General features: G+C 46.4%; 1 protein-coding gene across 5 annotated transcripts in view; it reads left to right on the top strand.

Moving 5' to 3' along the window:
- Positions 1-14,199, top strand: part of SYNE3 (spectrin repeat containing nuclear envelope family member 3) — a 115,500-nt gene that overhangs the window by 54,574 nt on the left and 46,727 nt on the right. For 4 of the 5 annotated variants that reach the window (XM_090033957.1, XM_090033959.1, XM_090033956.1 and 1 more), the window contains 3 exons: positions 5,364-5,516; positions 11,113-11,457; positions 12,561-12,697. In XM_090033957.1, the coding sequence (XP_089890083.1) occupies positions 5,364-5,516; positions 11,113-11,457; positions 12,561-12,697 (635 nt within the window). The remainder of the gene's footprint in view (positions 1-5,363; positions 5,517-11,112; positions 11,458-12,560; positions 12,698-14,199) is intronic. The other variant, XM_090033958.1, reaches the window with a different exon arrangement.

Below are 14,199 nucleotides of genomic sequence, written 5' to 3'. Positions count from 1 at the left end.
TCACCCAAGGCATGAGTGGGGAGCAGAAGCCAACTGGGATGTGCACTGCACAGGCAGCAGCAGGACTGAGGGACAGAGAGCTCCAGGGGAGCAATGGGGAGGTGCAAGGCACTGCTTTCCCTTTGTGTCTCCCCCCCGCCCCTTGAGTCCCGATGCTGTTTCCACTGCATATCTGCCCCCTGGTCCCAGCGTTGCTTCCTCTCATGTTTACCCCCCCAGTTCTGGTACTTCTTCCCCCACACTTGGGCACAGGGCATCGCTCAAAGTCAGTGCTGCTAAGCCAGGCTGCGATCCTGAGCTCCACATGTCCCCTGCTTCCAGACACCTCTCGCTCACTCCCCGAATCCCAGGTCTGACCCCTGTGCCCCCTGCCCGCCCGAGGCTGGAACCCGGGGGAGCTTGGAGTTCCCCCTGGCTGCTTGAAGGGGGCAGAGCAGGGCAGATGGGCAGAAGCAGCCCTGGACTGAACTGCTCCCATTGGGAGCAAATTTGCTCTTGACAGGGTCACATGTTTAGACATGTTCCCGGGAGCACTTTAATGAGCATTAATTGCATGTGTAGATGCACCCTCTGTCTCCATCCCTACAACAACCCTTGTGCACCTTCTGTGCCAACACTCTGTGTGAGCCATTTTGTGGGGAGCCAGCAGAGAAAGTGCACTGGGAAAATTTTTCTTTAGCTCTTGGAAGCTGGAACTGGAAGCTGGGCATTAGTGCACCAGAAATAAAGTGTCTGGTCCATGAAACTGAAGGGCTGTGTGCATTCTTTACAGTTCTCTGCGCCTTCCCGTGAAGCCTAAGTAGTATCTTCTGTTTTTATGTCAGTGCAATTATTCCTAGATGTGCTGCACTTCTTCGAGTAGATAATCTCCAATCATTCAAGTGTGTCTCCTGAATGAAAGCATGAATTTTCCTTCCCTTGCCCCCTCATAAAGAAACTGACTGCATCTTTCTCATCATTAAAATGTTGCACTAGGAAGTAGCCCTTGCTAACTGCTTGGCAGGGTTCCAGCCTGCTTGTGGTCAGCTTTTTCATTTGACAGCTAGCACAGTATTGTGTCTGTTCAAATCTGTGTCGTTTATCATATGACCTGATTGATCTAAATATTCTCGGCAGCAATGTCCAAGCCACAGATAGCTTCACAGCTTGGCCTACAAAGAGGTTAAGCCACTTCTTTCATTTAGACTATACCTCTCAGGCTTAATTATTCTTTTAATTTTACTGTGAGATACGGGAGTAGGTTTTGATTAGAAGTCTGCTTGTCTGCCTACCATACTCCATCCTGACTCTCCCAGAAGTTTCTGCATTGCCTGCTTTCTGGTCCAGACATTTTATTTCATTACCTGTGCTAGGTCTTCAACTGGTGTAAACCAGCATAACTGTGGTGGAGTCAGTAAAGGTGTCCTGAATTATACCAATCAGAGGTCTGGCTGGCTATGGGCAAGCTTTTTCTGACTTAATTTAGAAGTCAGGGACTCCAGAGAAATCAATGGAGTTGTATCAGGGAGCAAGAGGTACAAGCAAACACTATTTATCCCTTGTGCAGCTTCATTGACCTCAGAATCTGGCAAAGAAATATAGACCTGTTGGGTCACAATAAGGGGATGGGCAGACATACATATACAGCACTTCAGATTCTGCACTTTTGGGAAGTGTTTTTAGTTTGTAACACTTCAGTACTGTATAATGTACAACTGCCTCCCAGCCACAGTGTCCCAGTGAAGTGTTTCAGTGTGATCTCTGTTTCATCCCAGGTCATTTCTAGTTGATTGTGGCCTGTTTGTACACTATAGCACTGCATGGCATTTATCTGCTCAGTTTTTTGTAGTGCTTTAACATTGTTTAAAGTGATATAAATGTTACATCGCTCCATGCCCTAAGATGTGTCTGTTAGGGCTGTGAGAAGCTTCGGTCCCTGATTCGATTCGGTGGAGATTTGGCCCGATTTAGTGGCCAAATCTCCAAATCCGAATCAAATCGGAGGACCCTTTAATCTCTCCAAATCAAATCGGAACCCTCCGAATCGATTCAGAGAGACTCGGAAAGACTTGGTGATTTGGATATAGACACAGTTTTAAATGTTTTTTCTAAATACCTCAAGGTAGCAGGCGGCTTGTGAATGCTGTGATGCTGGAACTCCCCAGTACACTCAGCAGCAAACCCAGAAGTGGACCAGAAGCACTTCCAGTCCACTTCTGGGTCCTCCAGAGAGCGCGCGGGGGGGGGCCACGCCCTCCCAGCTCAGCAACTGGGGCCTCCTGGGTCTGGGGGGGCACCTGGGGTCCCCCCATGGCCGATCGCCAAGGCGGGGGGATGTGGGGGAGGGGGCCCAGCACACTCCCCGGCAGATCAGGCAGTGGACTGGAAGTACTTCTAGTCCGCTTCCAGGTTCACAGCTGAGTACGTGGAGGCCCCCCCCCCCCGCCCTCCTGTGGGATGCTCCATCCACCCCAGCATCACAGTGTTCACAAGCTGCACTGGTACCTCGAGCTATGTAGAAAAAACATTTAAAGCTGTAGCTGTGTCCGAATCGCTGATTCTCTGAATCAGCATTGAATTTTCAGATTTGGATTTGGCTAAATCAAATCAGGGACATTGATCCAAATCAACAAATTGAATCACTGTCTCCAATTCAGGCCAAATCCGAATCAAATAGGGCCTGCTTTGCACACCCTAATGTCTTTCTTTAGTTATTAGCTGCTTTGCTGTATGCACCTTAGCCATTTTCAACCTTCAGTCACAATTTTTTGTCTCAAGCCTGTGTTTGCCTATAGCTGTAGGCTGGCTTGTGCCTCTTAATGGATGGCCTGCTGTAGGGGTGCGGTGACTGTCTACCCAAAAGAAAAAGCCTGTATGCTTTGAGCTAGATCTTCCCATCACTTACAGAGGGGCTGTCCAGTTTTTCAGCATCTGCAGGTTGCATGGGCCCCGGTTCACAGACTGTGTGTGCCAGATGGCCAATTCTGCCCCTTTACTTCATTGGCAATGCAAGCCCCCCCTGCCGTGCCATATGGGCAACCTGAGCTCTTCTGTCCTTGCCACACTACAGGAGCAGCATGAGCTCCTCTCAGTGCCCCCCCCCTGCAGGCAGCATGACCCTCTGTCATGACCACAGAGGCAGCCGGCTCACCAGGTCATGCTGACCTGTTCCGCAGACCCAGCCACTGCAGCAGCAGGAGCAATGGGGAGAATGACAGCTGAGTGGGAGCCCACAAGCTGAACATTAACTTCTCACAGGTTGGATGCAGCCTGACGGCCACCAATCAAACAACCCTGATGACCAGTCTTACAGCATAGCTACCTTGATGTCAATGGAGTTACTGCTGATTTACATAGGTGTAACTGAGACCTGAATTTTGTCTGTAGAGTGCAAAGACTACCAGGGTAGGCTGGAGTCTCAACTGCAGTGTAGCTACTTTGTACTGCACCCTGGCTAGATCTGGCCATGAAGCTGAAGGATTGGCCCTAACAGCAACGATGACCCTCTGGTTTCTTAGGGCGTGTTTATACCATGGCATAAGCGCTGGAGATCCCGAGCACACCCCACCCACACCTTGCCTACCCAAGTTCATTGACTTGCTCCAGATCAGAAAGCTCACCCATTAGGCTTCTCTGGGTTTATACCCAGTAATTACTCCCTGGCCCACTGGCCTGGTGTTGGGGGTGAGCCTGGAGCAGACACTTGGCGAGTCCTGGTTCTGGGGCCCATTAATGGAGTCAGCTGGGCAAGGTGTACTCCTCGGTCTGGGGACATGCTGCTGCTGCAGTACAGGCAGCATCAAGCCCTCAGAGTGCTCTGCCACCCTTGTGTTGGCATGGCTGAAGGAAGGATGCCACAGATGGCAAAAATGCCCCTAGGCCATGGTGATTTCAGGCCCTTGGTGCTGTTTGTTCTACTTTTGAGTGAGCTATAGCCCACAAGCAGTTTTAACTTGGTACAGGGATCTGCACAGAGCAATGCCATGTTCAGGTACATGGGGAGGGAAACTACAGCAATGACTTGCATTCACTGTAGTTTAGTCAGATTCCCAAGTTCTAGTCCTGTGTCTGGCCCCTACACGGGGCGTGAGTTGCATGTTTGCAGCTTGTTCCCAGCTTGTGCAGAGCCAGATGCTACCTAATAATATATATTACAATTGCTAATGAAAGTCAAGCCCTGGAAGTTACAGCGGATGCTAACAATATTGCAGAGAGAGAAGGATTGTCTTTTCTAATGTGATTATAATGTAACTCAATTTCTCCTTGTTGACTAGGAGATAAACAAAGAGAAACAAATATAATTTGCATCAGAGAAGATTTAGGCTAGAAATCAGGAGAATCTTACTAACTGCCAGGCTGGTGAAACATGGGAGCAGGTTTTCTAGAGGTTTTGTGGAATCTCTTTCATTGGGAGGTTCCAAGAACAGTTTAGAGTAATGGTACTCATGCTTTTTTGCCTCATGGGCCAGATGGGTGGTGCCTGATCCATTCACAGGCTGGTTCTGGCTGGAGGCCCCAGTTCGGCACATGACAGGTACAGTGGGACCCAATGCGGTGGCATGGGAGGCAGCCCAGCCCCAACCCCACATTGCAGTGGGGAGGGTGGCCTGGCCCTGACCTGGTCCTGCAGGGTTTGCGAATTAGTGGAGCGGGGGTGACAGTATTAGTTGCCAGTGTTCCCCTGCCACCAAATATTCCAGCCTGAGAGGAGCTGCGTGGGCTAGATGCCATGGCTACAGAGGCCACTTTTGATGCACAAGCTGGGGGTTGAGCACACCTGGGCTAGAGAAATACCTGGAAGGGATAGCCTAGGGATACCTGATCCTGCCTCTGCAGAGGAGTAGCTTTCATGACCTCTTGAGGTCACTTCCAGCTCTGGATTTCTTTCTGATCCTCTAGTTACTTCCTTTAAGTTTAAATGTTTTGGTTTTAGTTTGTTTTTTTATTGTGAAATAATTTGCATGCCTCCAGCCTGGCAGTGTCTCTTCCTGGCTGACCAGGACAATCTGATCAAGCAGATATACTTCTGTATTTTTTTGCCAGATTGGAGCATGGAACAACACACTCTTTATCTTTCCAAAGCAATGCATGGAAAGGGAATACAGTCTTTCAGTGAAAGAATACAAAGCTTTGAAAAGGGGAGCTAAAAGCTGAGCACACAGGACCTCTCAGTGTTTTGTTCACAGACTAAATGTTGACACACTACAGCATAGCCAAGGTCGGACAAAGCTTTATATATTTTGTCCTTGTGCTGAGCTGCACGTTCCTGAAGAGACTGAGCAATGGGTGGATGGAGGGAAATGCACTGTTTTTTGCTCAGAAATGCAAAATATGAAGAGACAGATAAGCTGTATCCTTACCATTGCTGATGTTTCTTGTTACAGAAGAGAGTGAAACTGCTTAAGAAGATAACAAAGGAACATGAACAGTACAGCACTCGTGTCAACCAGTTTAAAACGTGGCTGAATGATGTGACTGAAAGTTTAAACTGCTGCATTGAAGAAGCAACAGCAGAAAACAAGCTAAAGGCATTGCAGGTCCTTTTAATGATGCATGTGTATTAGGCAGAGGGAGAGTCATTCTCCATGCTAATATTACTCTTTGTGTATCTCAAACCATATGAATCTTTAGTAGTGTAGCCCTGTGGGGTCAGGCCAACTCTCAGGATCTCAATATTGCGCTGTTAGACAGGAGAGTGTGGCACAATTGCACATATACAAACACACAAATCAATTAGGTACACACACACACACACACACACACACACACACAACCAGCTCAGGCACATACACGTCCAAACCATCCTAGGCACATGCATACCTGTCACCAATTCAAACACATACACTATACACCCAAAAATTAGACACAGATCACTAATTCGTATATCATGCACACAATGACATATATATTTCATATATTTCATAGACATTAGGGCTAGAAGGGACCTTGAAAGATCATCGAGTCCAGCCCCCCGCCCAAAGGGCAGGGAGTCAGCTGGGGTCATAGGATCCCAGCAAGATAAGCATCCAATTTGCTCTTGAAGGTGTTCAATGTAGGTGCTTGAACCACCTCCAATGGCAGGCTGTTCCAGACCTTGGGGGCTCAGACAGTAAAGAAATTCTTCCTTATGTCCAGCCTGAAATAGTCTTGCAGTAGTTTATGACCGTTCGACCTCATCATCCCTTGGGGCGCTCTGGTGAACAAACATTCCCCCAGATCCTGGTGGTCACCCCGATAAACTTATAGGTGGCCATCAGATCACCCCTGAGCCTACGCTTTTCCAGGCTAAAGAGCCCCATGGCTCTCAGCCTGTCATCGTAAGGTCTGTTTTCCTGACCTCTGATCATGCGCACGGCTCTTCTCTGGACTCTCTCAAGCTTCTCCACATCCTTTTTGAATTGTGCAGCCCAAAACTGGATGCAGTACTCCAGCTGCGGCCTCACCAAGGCCAAGTACAAGGGGAGAATGACGTCCCGGGATTTGCTTGAGAAGCATCTATGGATGCAAGCCAGCATTTTGGTTGCTTTAGTAGCTACAGCATCGCATTGGAGGCTCATGTTCATATTGTGGTCAACAATGACCCCCAAGTCTCTTTCTTCTGTAGTGCTAGCCAGCGTAGCACTGCCGAGCCTATAAGGATGCTGCAGGTGTTTCTTCCCAAGGTGGAGAACCTTGCATTTTTCGGTATTAAACATCATCAGGTTCTCATCTGCCCATTTGCTGAGCCTGTCCAGGTCAGCCTGGATCACCCACCTGTCTTCTGGCGTGGATGTTTTGCCCCAAAGTTTAGTGTCATCAGCAAACTTGGCCATTCTGCTCCTGACTCCAATGTCCACATCATTAATGAAGATGTTGAACAATATGGGTCCAAGGACAGAGCCTTGGGGGACCCCACTGGTCACAGGACATCATGATGAGTGACTGCCATCAATTACAACCCTCTGGGTCCAGACATGGAGCCAATTTCCCAGCCAGCAGATCATGGTGGACCCAAGGCCACAATTGGCCAGTTTCGCCAAGAGATGATCATGGGATACCAGATCAAAGGCTTTTTTTGAGGTCAAGATATATGACATCAATCTCTTCTCCCTTGTCCAGGTGATAGTTCACCTGGTCATAGAAGGAAATGAGATTGGTCAAGCAAGACCTACCCACATCAAGCCCTTGATGGCCATCCCTTAGGATGTTGGCATCAGCCAGTCCATTAAGGATGGCCTCTTTAATAAACTTTTCTAAGATTTTCCCCAGGATAGAAGTCAGGCTGATGGGCCTATAGTTAGCCGGATCCACTTTCCTCTCTTTCTTGAAGATAGGCACCACACTGGTCTTCTTCCAATCTTCGAGCACTACACCAGAGCACCAAGAGTTTTCAAAGATCCATGCCAGGGGCTGGGCTACGATGCTTGCCAGCTCCTTGAGTACCCTGGGGTGCAGATTGTCAGGGCCAGCTGACTTGAAGGTATCCAGCTTCTCAAGATGTTCCTTCACGATGTCAGCATTTATGGAGGGCAGGGGATCTCCCCAGCCCGGACCTCCTTGTCCCATAGTGAGCATGGGCATCCCATGGGACTGATGAAAGACTGGCGCAAAGTACCCATTTAATAGGTTAGCTTTTTCCTGGGCGTCAGTTGTCAGTTGCCCCATCTGGTTCAGCAGCGGTCCAGTGTTGCCCTTGCTTTTGCTTTTGCTCCCCACATATCTGAAAAAGGACTTTTTATTGTCCCTGATGCATGAAGCTAGTTGGAGTTCAGTTGCAGCCTTGGCTTTCCTGGTTTGCTCCCTGTAGGACCGACCAGTGAAGAATAATCCTCCGTGGAGATAAGTCCTGTCCTCCATCCTTTGTAGGCTTTTCTTTTTAGCCTTAGGAGGTCTGCTAGGCCCCTGGAGAGCCGGGGGTGGGGCGCTGCTATGCCCTCTTCTGCCTTTCCTTTGAGTTGGAATAGACTTAGCTTGTACATTGAGGATCGCTCCCTTGAGGAGCAACCACCCTTCTTGAACTTCCCTCTCCCTGGGGTCGTGGTTCCTCAGGGCATCACTGGCAAGCCTCCTCAGCTTGTCAGAGTTGGCTTTTCTGAAGTCAAGGACTTCCATGTTGCTGACTGACTTGCCAGCTTTACGGTGGATGGTGAAGGTGATCAGCTTGTGGTCGCTGTCACCCAGCTTCCCATGGATCACTAGGTTGCCGATTAGGTCATCCCCACTAGCCAGTACCAGGTCGAGCAGCACTTTGCCTCTCATTGGCCCATAGACTTCTTGAGTCAGGTAGAGGTCATCCACGCACAAGAGGAAGCTTTGCGACCGCTCAGATTTTGCTGAGTTATCTTCCCACGAGATGTCTGGGTATTTGAAGTTACCCATGACAATCATGGTCCTGGAGCATGTGGCCTCAGCCAGTTCCCGGGCGAACTCCTGGTCAAGCTCAGGACTTTGGGTGGGAGGTCTGTAGTAGACTCCCACTGTTGTGTCCCCTGTGCCATGTTCCCCACAAATTTTAACCCAGAGGGTCTCCAGTTGTCCACCCTGGTCACCAATATCAGCTTGCAGGGACATGTAGCTTTCCTTAACATAGAGAGCTACACCCCCACCCCTTTTATCTACACGAGCTCTCCTGTACAGGGTATAGCCATCTATATATATATATACACACACACCCACACACCAGTTCATACACATATAACCCACCTACACATACACACAGGTAAGTTCCTATCTTGGATGGTACAATGCGTATGTGTGTGCTTGGGGTACCTGGGATACTTGGAGGAAGGTGTTCAAGTGAGAGAGAGAGAGTTAAAGTATACGGAGTGAAAGTTGGCAGAACCCGGGTTAGAACTGGTGGACTACAGAGAAGCTGGCTGAGGAACTCAGGCTTGGATTTACTTAAGGTAGACTGGGGCTGGAAACTGAGGCAGACAGCTGAGACACCTGGTTGCTCAGGGGAAAAGGAAAAGGCAGTAGGGATAAGACCGTGGCAAAGAAATAGGGTGTTTGGAGGCAGAGAGGAACTCTGGACAGGTGTTGGAGCTGGCAGTGAGCCAGAAGCAGGAGAGGGAGAAATGACACAGAAGTTAGAGGGGCGAGGAGCAGAGATTGGAGCAGAGCCAAACCATAGTAAAGCAAAACCCAACTTAGGGGTCCAAATAACAGTTTTATTACACAGACAACACACTATACAGCCCCATGTAGTTATTGGTTCACACACTCACACACACAATGGCAACAGGAGAAAGAGACTCAGTGGAAGGGTTGGAGTCCAGGTAGGGAAGAGAAGCAGAGTTCAATTCCTTGGTTGAAGAGGGAGTGGAGGGTGATAGCTACCTATCCAGGCTGGAAAGGGGTCTTTGTCCAGTAGGTGTTGTCCAGGGGGGTGTCGCTGGCATGGCCTCTGGGTGGATAGGTAGTGTGTCATGGTGCTGGTCCAGATGGAGAGGGCGTCCCAAGGAGTCAGTTTTCACTACCCCTTTTATGGAGCAGTCTACCTCTGATCTCCTGTGAGGAGGGCCTGTCCAGGCAATGTCAGTCCTGTTCCAGAGGGCTCCAGGTGTTCTTACTGAGCATGTGCAGACTTGGCACAATGGTGGGGTGTCTCATCTTTTGTTTCTTGAATGCTGAGAGTGGTTCCAATGGCTGGGTCATTGGTCCAAATATTGGTGTTGATGGTTCGGTTATTCAGAGGGACCTATTTGTAGACCTACTGCCATTGTCTCTCAAGCACCCTCATTCATCCCCATTCATTCAGGAAACAAGTTACGTAGGAGGGGTAGTATGAGTCATGGGTTACACAACTGGGCCTGGGGACAGGCTGGAGACTTGACAAACAAAATGGAAACTTTACATGACTTATGCTAACTTAAACATATAGGCCTAAAACAGTAATCACACAATATAAAAGCAGTAAAAAAAAAGTACAAAACATAATAAGTATCCCTTATAAAACAGTGGCTATCTATATCAAAATAGCAGGACACTTATTTTCAAGGAGGGGAGAGAAAAATAAAACCTACTACCTAAAATAAAATGTTAAAGCTTATCCTACATCTTAGTTTATTTATACTTATCTAGGAAATAGGGAAAGAAAAAGTCAGAAATGGCTGGGCAAGGGAATGCATTTTAAAATAAATAAAAAAAAGAAAAACTGGGGGTTTTGCTACAGTAGAGTAATACATTTAAAAGAAAAGAATTCAAAACTAATTATTCTATAGTGGTTAAAGAAGGGTGCTGAGGAAAATGAGTTATTTCAAGTCTGCCACTGGCTCTTTGATACAATTACTACAGCATTGCCAGTTCTCACAATTTTATCATATTTGCCCCGTGATATTGGGGTGGGTGGGGGTCGGGTTTAAGCCTCAGCTCCTGGAGCCCTTGTGATTATCTGAGCCTCTCCCTCAACCGTCATTTAAAAACTGGAACTCTGTCCCTCCTGGTTGGAAACCATAGGCTCAAAAGTTGGAAAGCAAATAGAAAAGCATCAAATTTGTTATTTTTTAAAAACTCACTATTTTTAAACTAATCTTTATGACTTTCGAGGGCTTGGCTCATGACATTTAAATCCTTAGGGTCAGCAATAATGATATCATTTTAGAAGAGGTAAAGTCTCCAGTGTTTCATGCCTTGGTTTGGCCTGACGAGCTTTAGTTGCATCTATGGCCTGACTTATGCAGCTACTCTTGAATTCAGCTGGAATTATGAGTGCTGAGCACATTTGAAAACCAGGACACATTTTCAAAAAGATCCACTAGTTCTTGAAGAACATAATACATGTGGCTACATCGGGATAGGCAATTATTTTGGGCAGAGGGCTGCTCACAGTTTTGGCAAGCCATCAAGGCTGCATAACAGGCAGCCAGGGGCATATAAATATTACTTTTCTAAGTTTTTTAGGGGCTCTGTAGGCCAGATAGAATGGCCTGGTGGCCTGCATCGAGCCCGCGGGCCGCATTCTCCCCACCCCAGGCATATGCTACAGATTACAACTAGGTATATCCAATTTGGCAGCTAGCTATTCTATAAATGATAGGCCTTGAAATAATAATTGTAGAAGAAAATACAAATAACTATAGAAAGTGAATATTGCCAAATGCCTTCCCTTATCCCCTTTCCCAGTAACATTCCCTGACCTTCTTCTTACTGCAGGCCATTGCCGAAGATGTTAAGAGTGGTGAAAAGGAACTGCAAAACCTGGAAGTTCAGTCTATAGGTGTCATCCAGAATACCTCCCCGCTAGGGGCTGAAAAGATAAAGGACGAGTTGGAGGAGTTGAGGAAAGCCCTGGAGAAGTTGAAACTAATGTGTAGCGAGGAACAGGAGAGATTGCATAAGTTCTTCCAGTCAAAAAGTGCCTATCAGTCCCAAGTCAGAGAATTAGAAGCAGAGGTTAGTGAATTCAGAAAGGGGATACAAAGGCTTGAAAGTGACCTGAAGCCAAGGGAGAGGGCAAAGAGTGAAGAGGAGTTATTGATCCTGTGGAGAAAGTGCACGGTAAGTTGCATTGAAGAAGGTTAAACACAACAGATAAGAAGTTTAGTTAGCAAACTTGACTAACTGAATATTTATCACCAACCACAAGTGTTACACATGGTCACTTAATGCACTACTGGATGATACCAAAATACTTTGGAGATGAGGCCAGAACGTGAACATGAGTAAAGAAACTTGAATGGAGACAAAAGACCCCATAATTCTATGGTCTCCACTTCACATTTTCTATGCCCTGATTCTCTGTAGTTCTGGCAGTCAGATTGCTGGCTCCTCTCCAGATGTCTTCTTACTCTATAAATAGTCCCACTGAAATAAAGTGTGTGTGCATGTGCATACATGTGTTTGTACTAGCACATTTATAATTTCAAGTTTCTGGTTGTAGAAATGTCATATTTTTTAAAAAATTGAACTGCTTAAAAAGCCAAACTGCATGAGAAAAGGTTCTCTGCATATGGAATATGTAACAATCACTGTCATTGTGTTTCTTTAAACAGCTGTAAAGTTCATGTATCTATCATCATGTTTATGTCTGCATGATATCTTTTATTATTACCCCAAATGCTTTTTAATATGCTGTATTTAACAAGAATTGTGCAAATAGTAGGGAAAGAATATTTGCAGACATGCAGTAAATACAACTGATTCCACCCAGTCATATTCACACCCTTCCCTCTCCCCTGCTCCCCAAGTTCCATATCTAACTCTATAATTACTGTTTTATAACTGCCTGTGGAAGAGATATTTGTTGTTAGTGCCTGCAGAATGGGTTATGGTGGCATCCAAAGTGCTACTCAACTTAAGTCATGCAATCCAAGAATGGAACTAAGGCATGTGGCTTTGTTGACCACTGACACACATTAGAGAGTGAGTTGTGCATACCGCAGACTCACTAGAGGATGTGACGTGGAAGTTTTCCAAAAAAAAATATCCAAAAGTTGTTCATAGCTGTTCAGTAAATTGTACAGGGACAGTTGAATCTGATGCATTTAAGTATCTGCTCACAGAAGGCAGATTAATCATTTCAAGAGTCAGCCCAGTCAGTATATTTCATGCTCTGATTTTTGTGCTTGTGATTTAAACTGACTGCTACTTTTATGGTTAAGGCAACAAGAGCAGCTCTTGCCACAGAGGAGCCAAAGGTTGAGAGGCTGAAGGCTCAGCTTAACAAGCTGTTCCAGTTTCCACAGGATGCACAGCCACATGTGGACAGTGTTGTATCTGCAATACGGGAATACCAAAGGTAATTGCAAATTGGGAATATGGCTAAAATTTCAGTCAGGGACTGGATGGGTCCAAGGGTTGGCAAGAGCCTACAACAGAAAAGCAAGATGCAGCTGGACCTGAAGTAGCAGGGTTAAAAAAAGAGGGATTTTTATAGGTTATATCCACATCCTACATTTTACCTGTGATTTTACAGCCAGCTTCTGCAACTCTTAATTGTGTTGAGAGATACCAACTCATGTGCGTAGTCCCATTAAAAGCCCTGGGAGCCAGGTTTTGTCTCCCATTTGGCACCAAAATAAAGGGCTGGATTATCAGAGGAGCTTAACATGGGAGTGTAGAGTTGTTTTGAAAACTGGGCATAAGTATCCTGATAGGAGCTGTAGGTGAGAGGGCTGAGCACTTAAAAATCAGGGTATGAATCTGACTGTTGAACAATTGGAAAAATCTCTCTTAGGCCCTAAATCTGCTCCCAACTGGAGTTATCCCTGACAAGGAGCAGGTATTAAAAAGTCAAAGGAAACTGTTTTCATTGTCCCAAGGCCAAGGGTATCCTGGGGAGGTGTGATTTGCCTGCGTGTTGTATTCTAAACTTCCGTAATGACTAGGGACATGGACTCCTATCTTTTGCTCTTGGATTGCTCTGTTATTGTGCTGTACGCAGGCTGAATAATTTAGCCTGGTTCGATTGCTTGGCTAATTTAGCTCACCTTAAACTTTTATGTGTTGCTTTCTTTTCGCAATAGCAATCCAAAGTCAGCATAGGAATGGCAGTTGTTAAATAGTTTGGAGGAATGGCTGTGAGCCACAAGTACCCTTTTTTGGGACTTTGTTTTGATGACTCAGTCCCCTTGCAATTCTCTGACAGGGCTGTTTCCACCTTCCCCTGACTACGTACCTCCTGCTTCCTGCCTACATTTGGGCTGGAAACATTGCAAAATCTAGCCTCTCCCTGTGCTCCGGTGCTTCCGCTTCCAGGCTCACTGGAATCGGGAACTACAGAAACTGTAAAACTTTTTGCAGATTTCCAGAAAGGATTATTTTTGGGGGGAAAAGGTTAGTTTTCTTTATTATCTGCAGACTTCTTTCATTATGTTGAGTGCCAACTATGCTGGTCAATTGAAGTGGGCCTGGTCATCACAGAAAACCAACAAATCAAATTTTAAAGGAATAATCAAGCAAACAAACTGGGATGTTTTCCCTTAATGGCAGCCAAATAAAGAAGATTGGAAAATTGGTCTGTGATTAGGAAACAGCAGCTGTTTAGTAAGTTGCTGGGGTTTTCATAATGCTTTTTTGCAGGCGTGGCAGCTTCAGGCAGAGACTGGCACAGATCACAAAGCAGATGGCGAAGGAGATACCGTCTAGCTGAGGATTTGGGGGTCCTCTAAACATGCATGTGTTTATATTACCTCTTTGCTGTAGGGATTGTTACCATCTTAATTTTATAAATGCAGAAGCAAAAACAATTTTTTTTTAAATGGAAAGGTGAAACTAGCTGAGCATGCGCTGGACAGCTGT

The sequence above is a fragment of the Crocodylus siamensis genome, chromosome 2 (genome assembly GCF_052110815.1).
Source record: "Crocodylus siamensis isolate JL-2025a chromosome 2, ASM5211081v1, whole genome shotgun sequence".
Taxonomy (NCBI): domain Eukaryota; kingdom Metazoa; phylum Chordata; order Crocodylia; family Crocodylidae; genus Crocodylus; species Crocodylus siamensis.
This window is presented reverse-complemented; position numbering and strand designations above follow the sequence as displayed.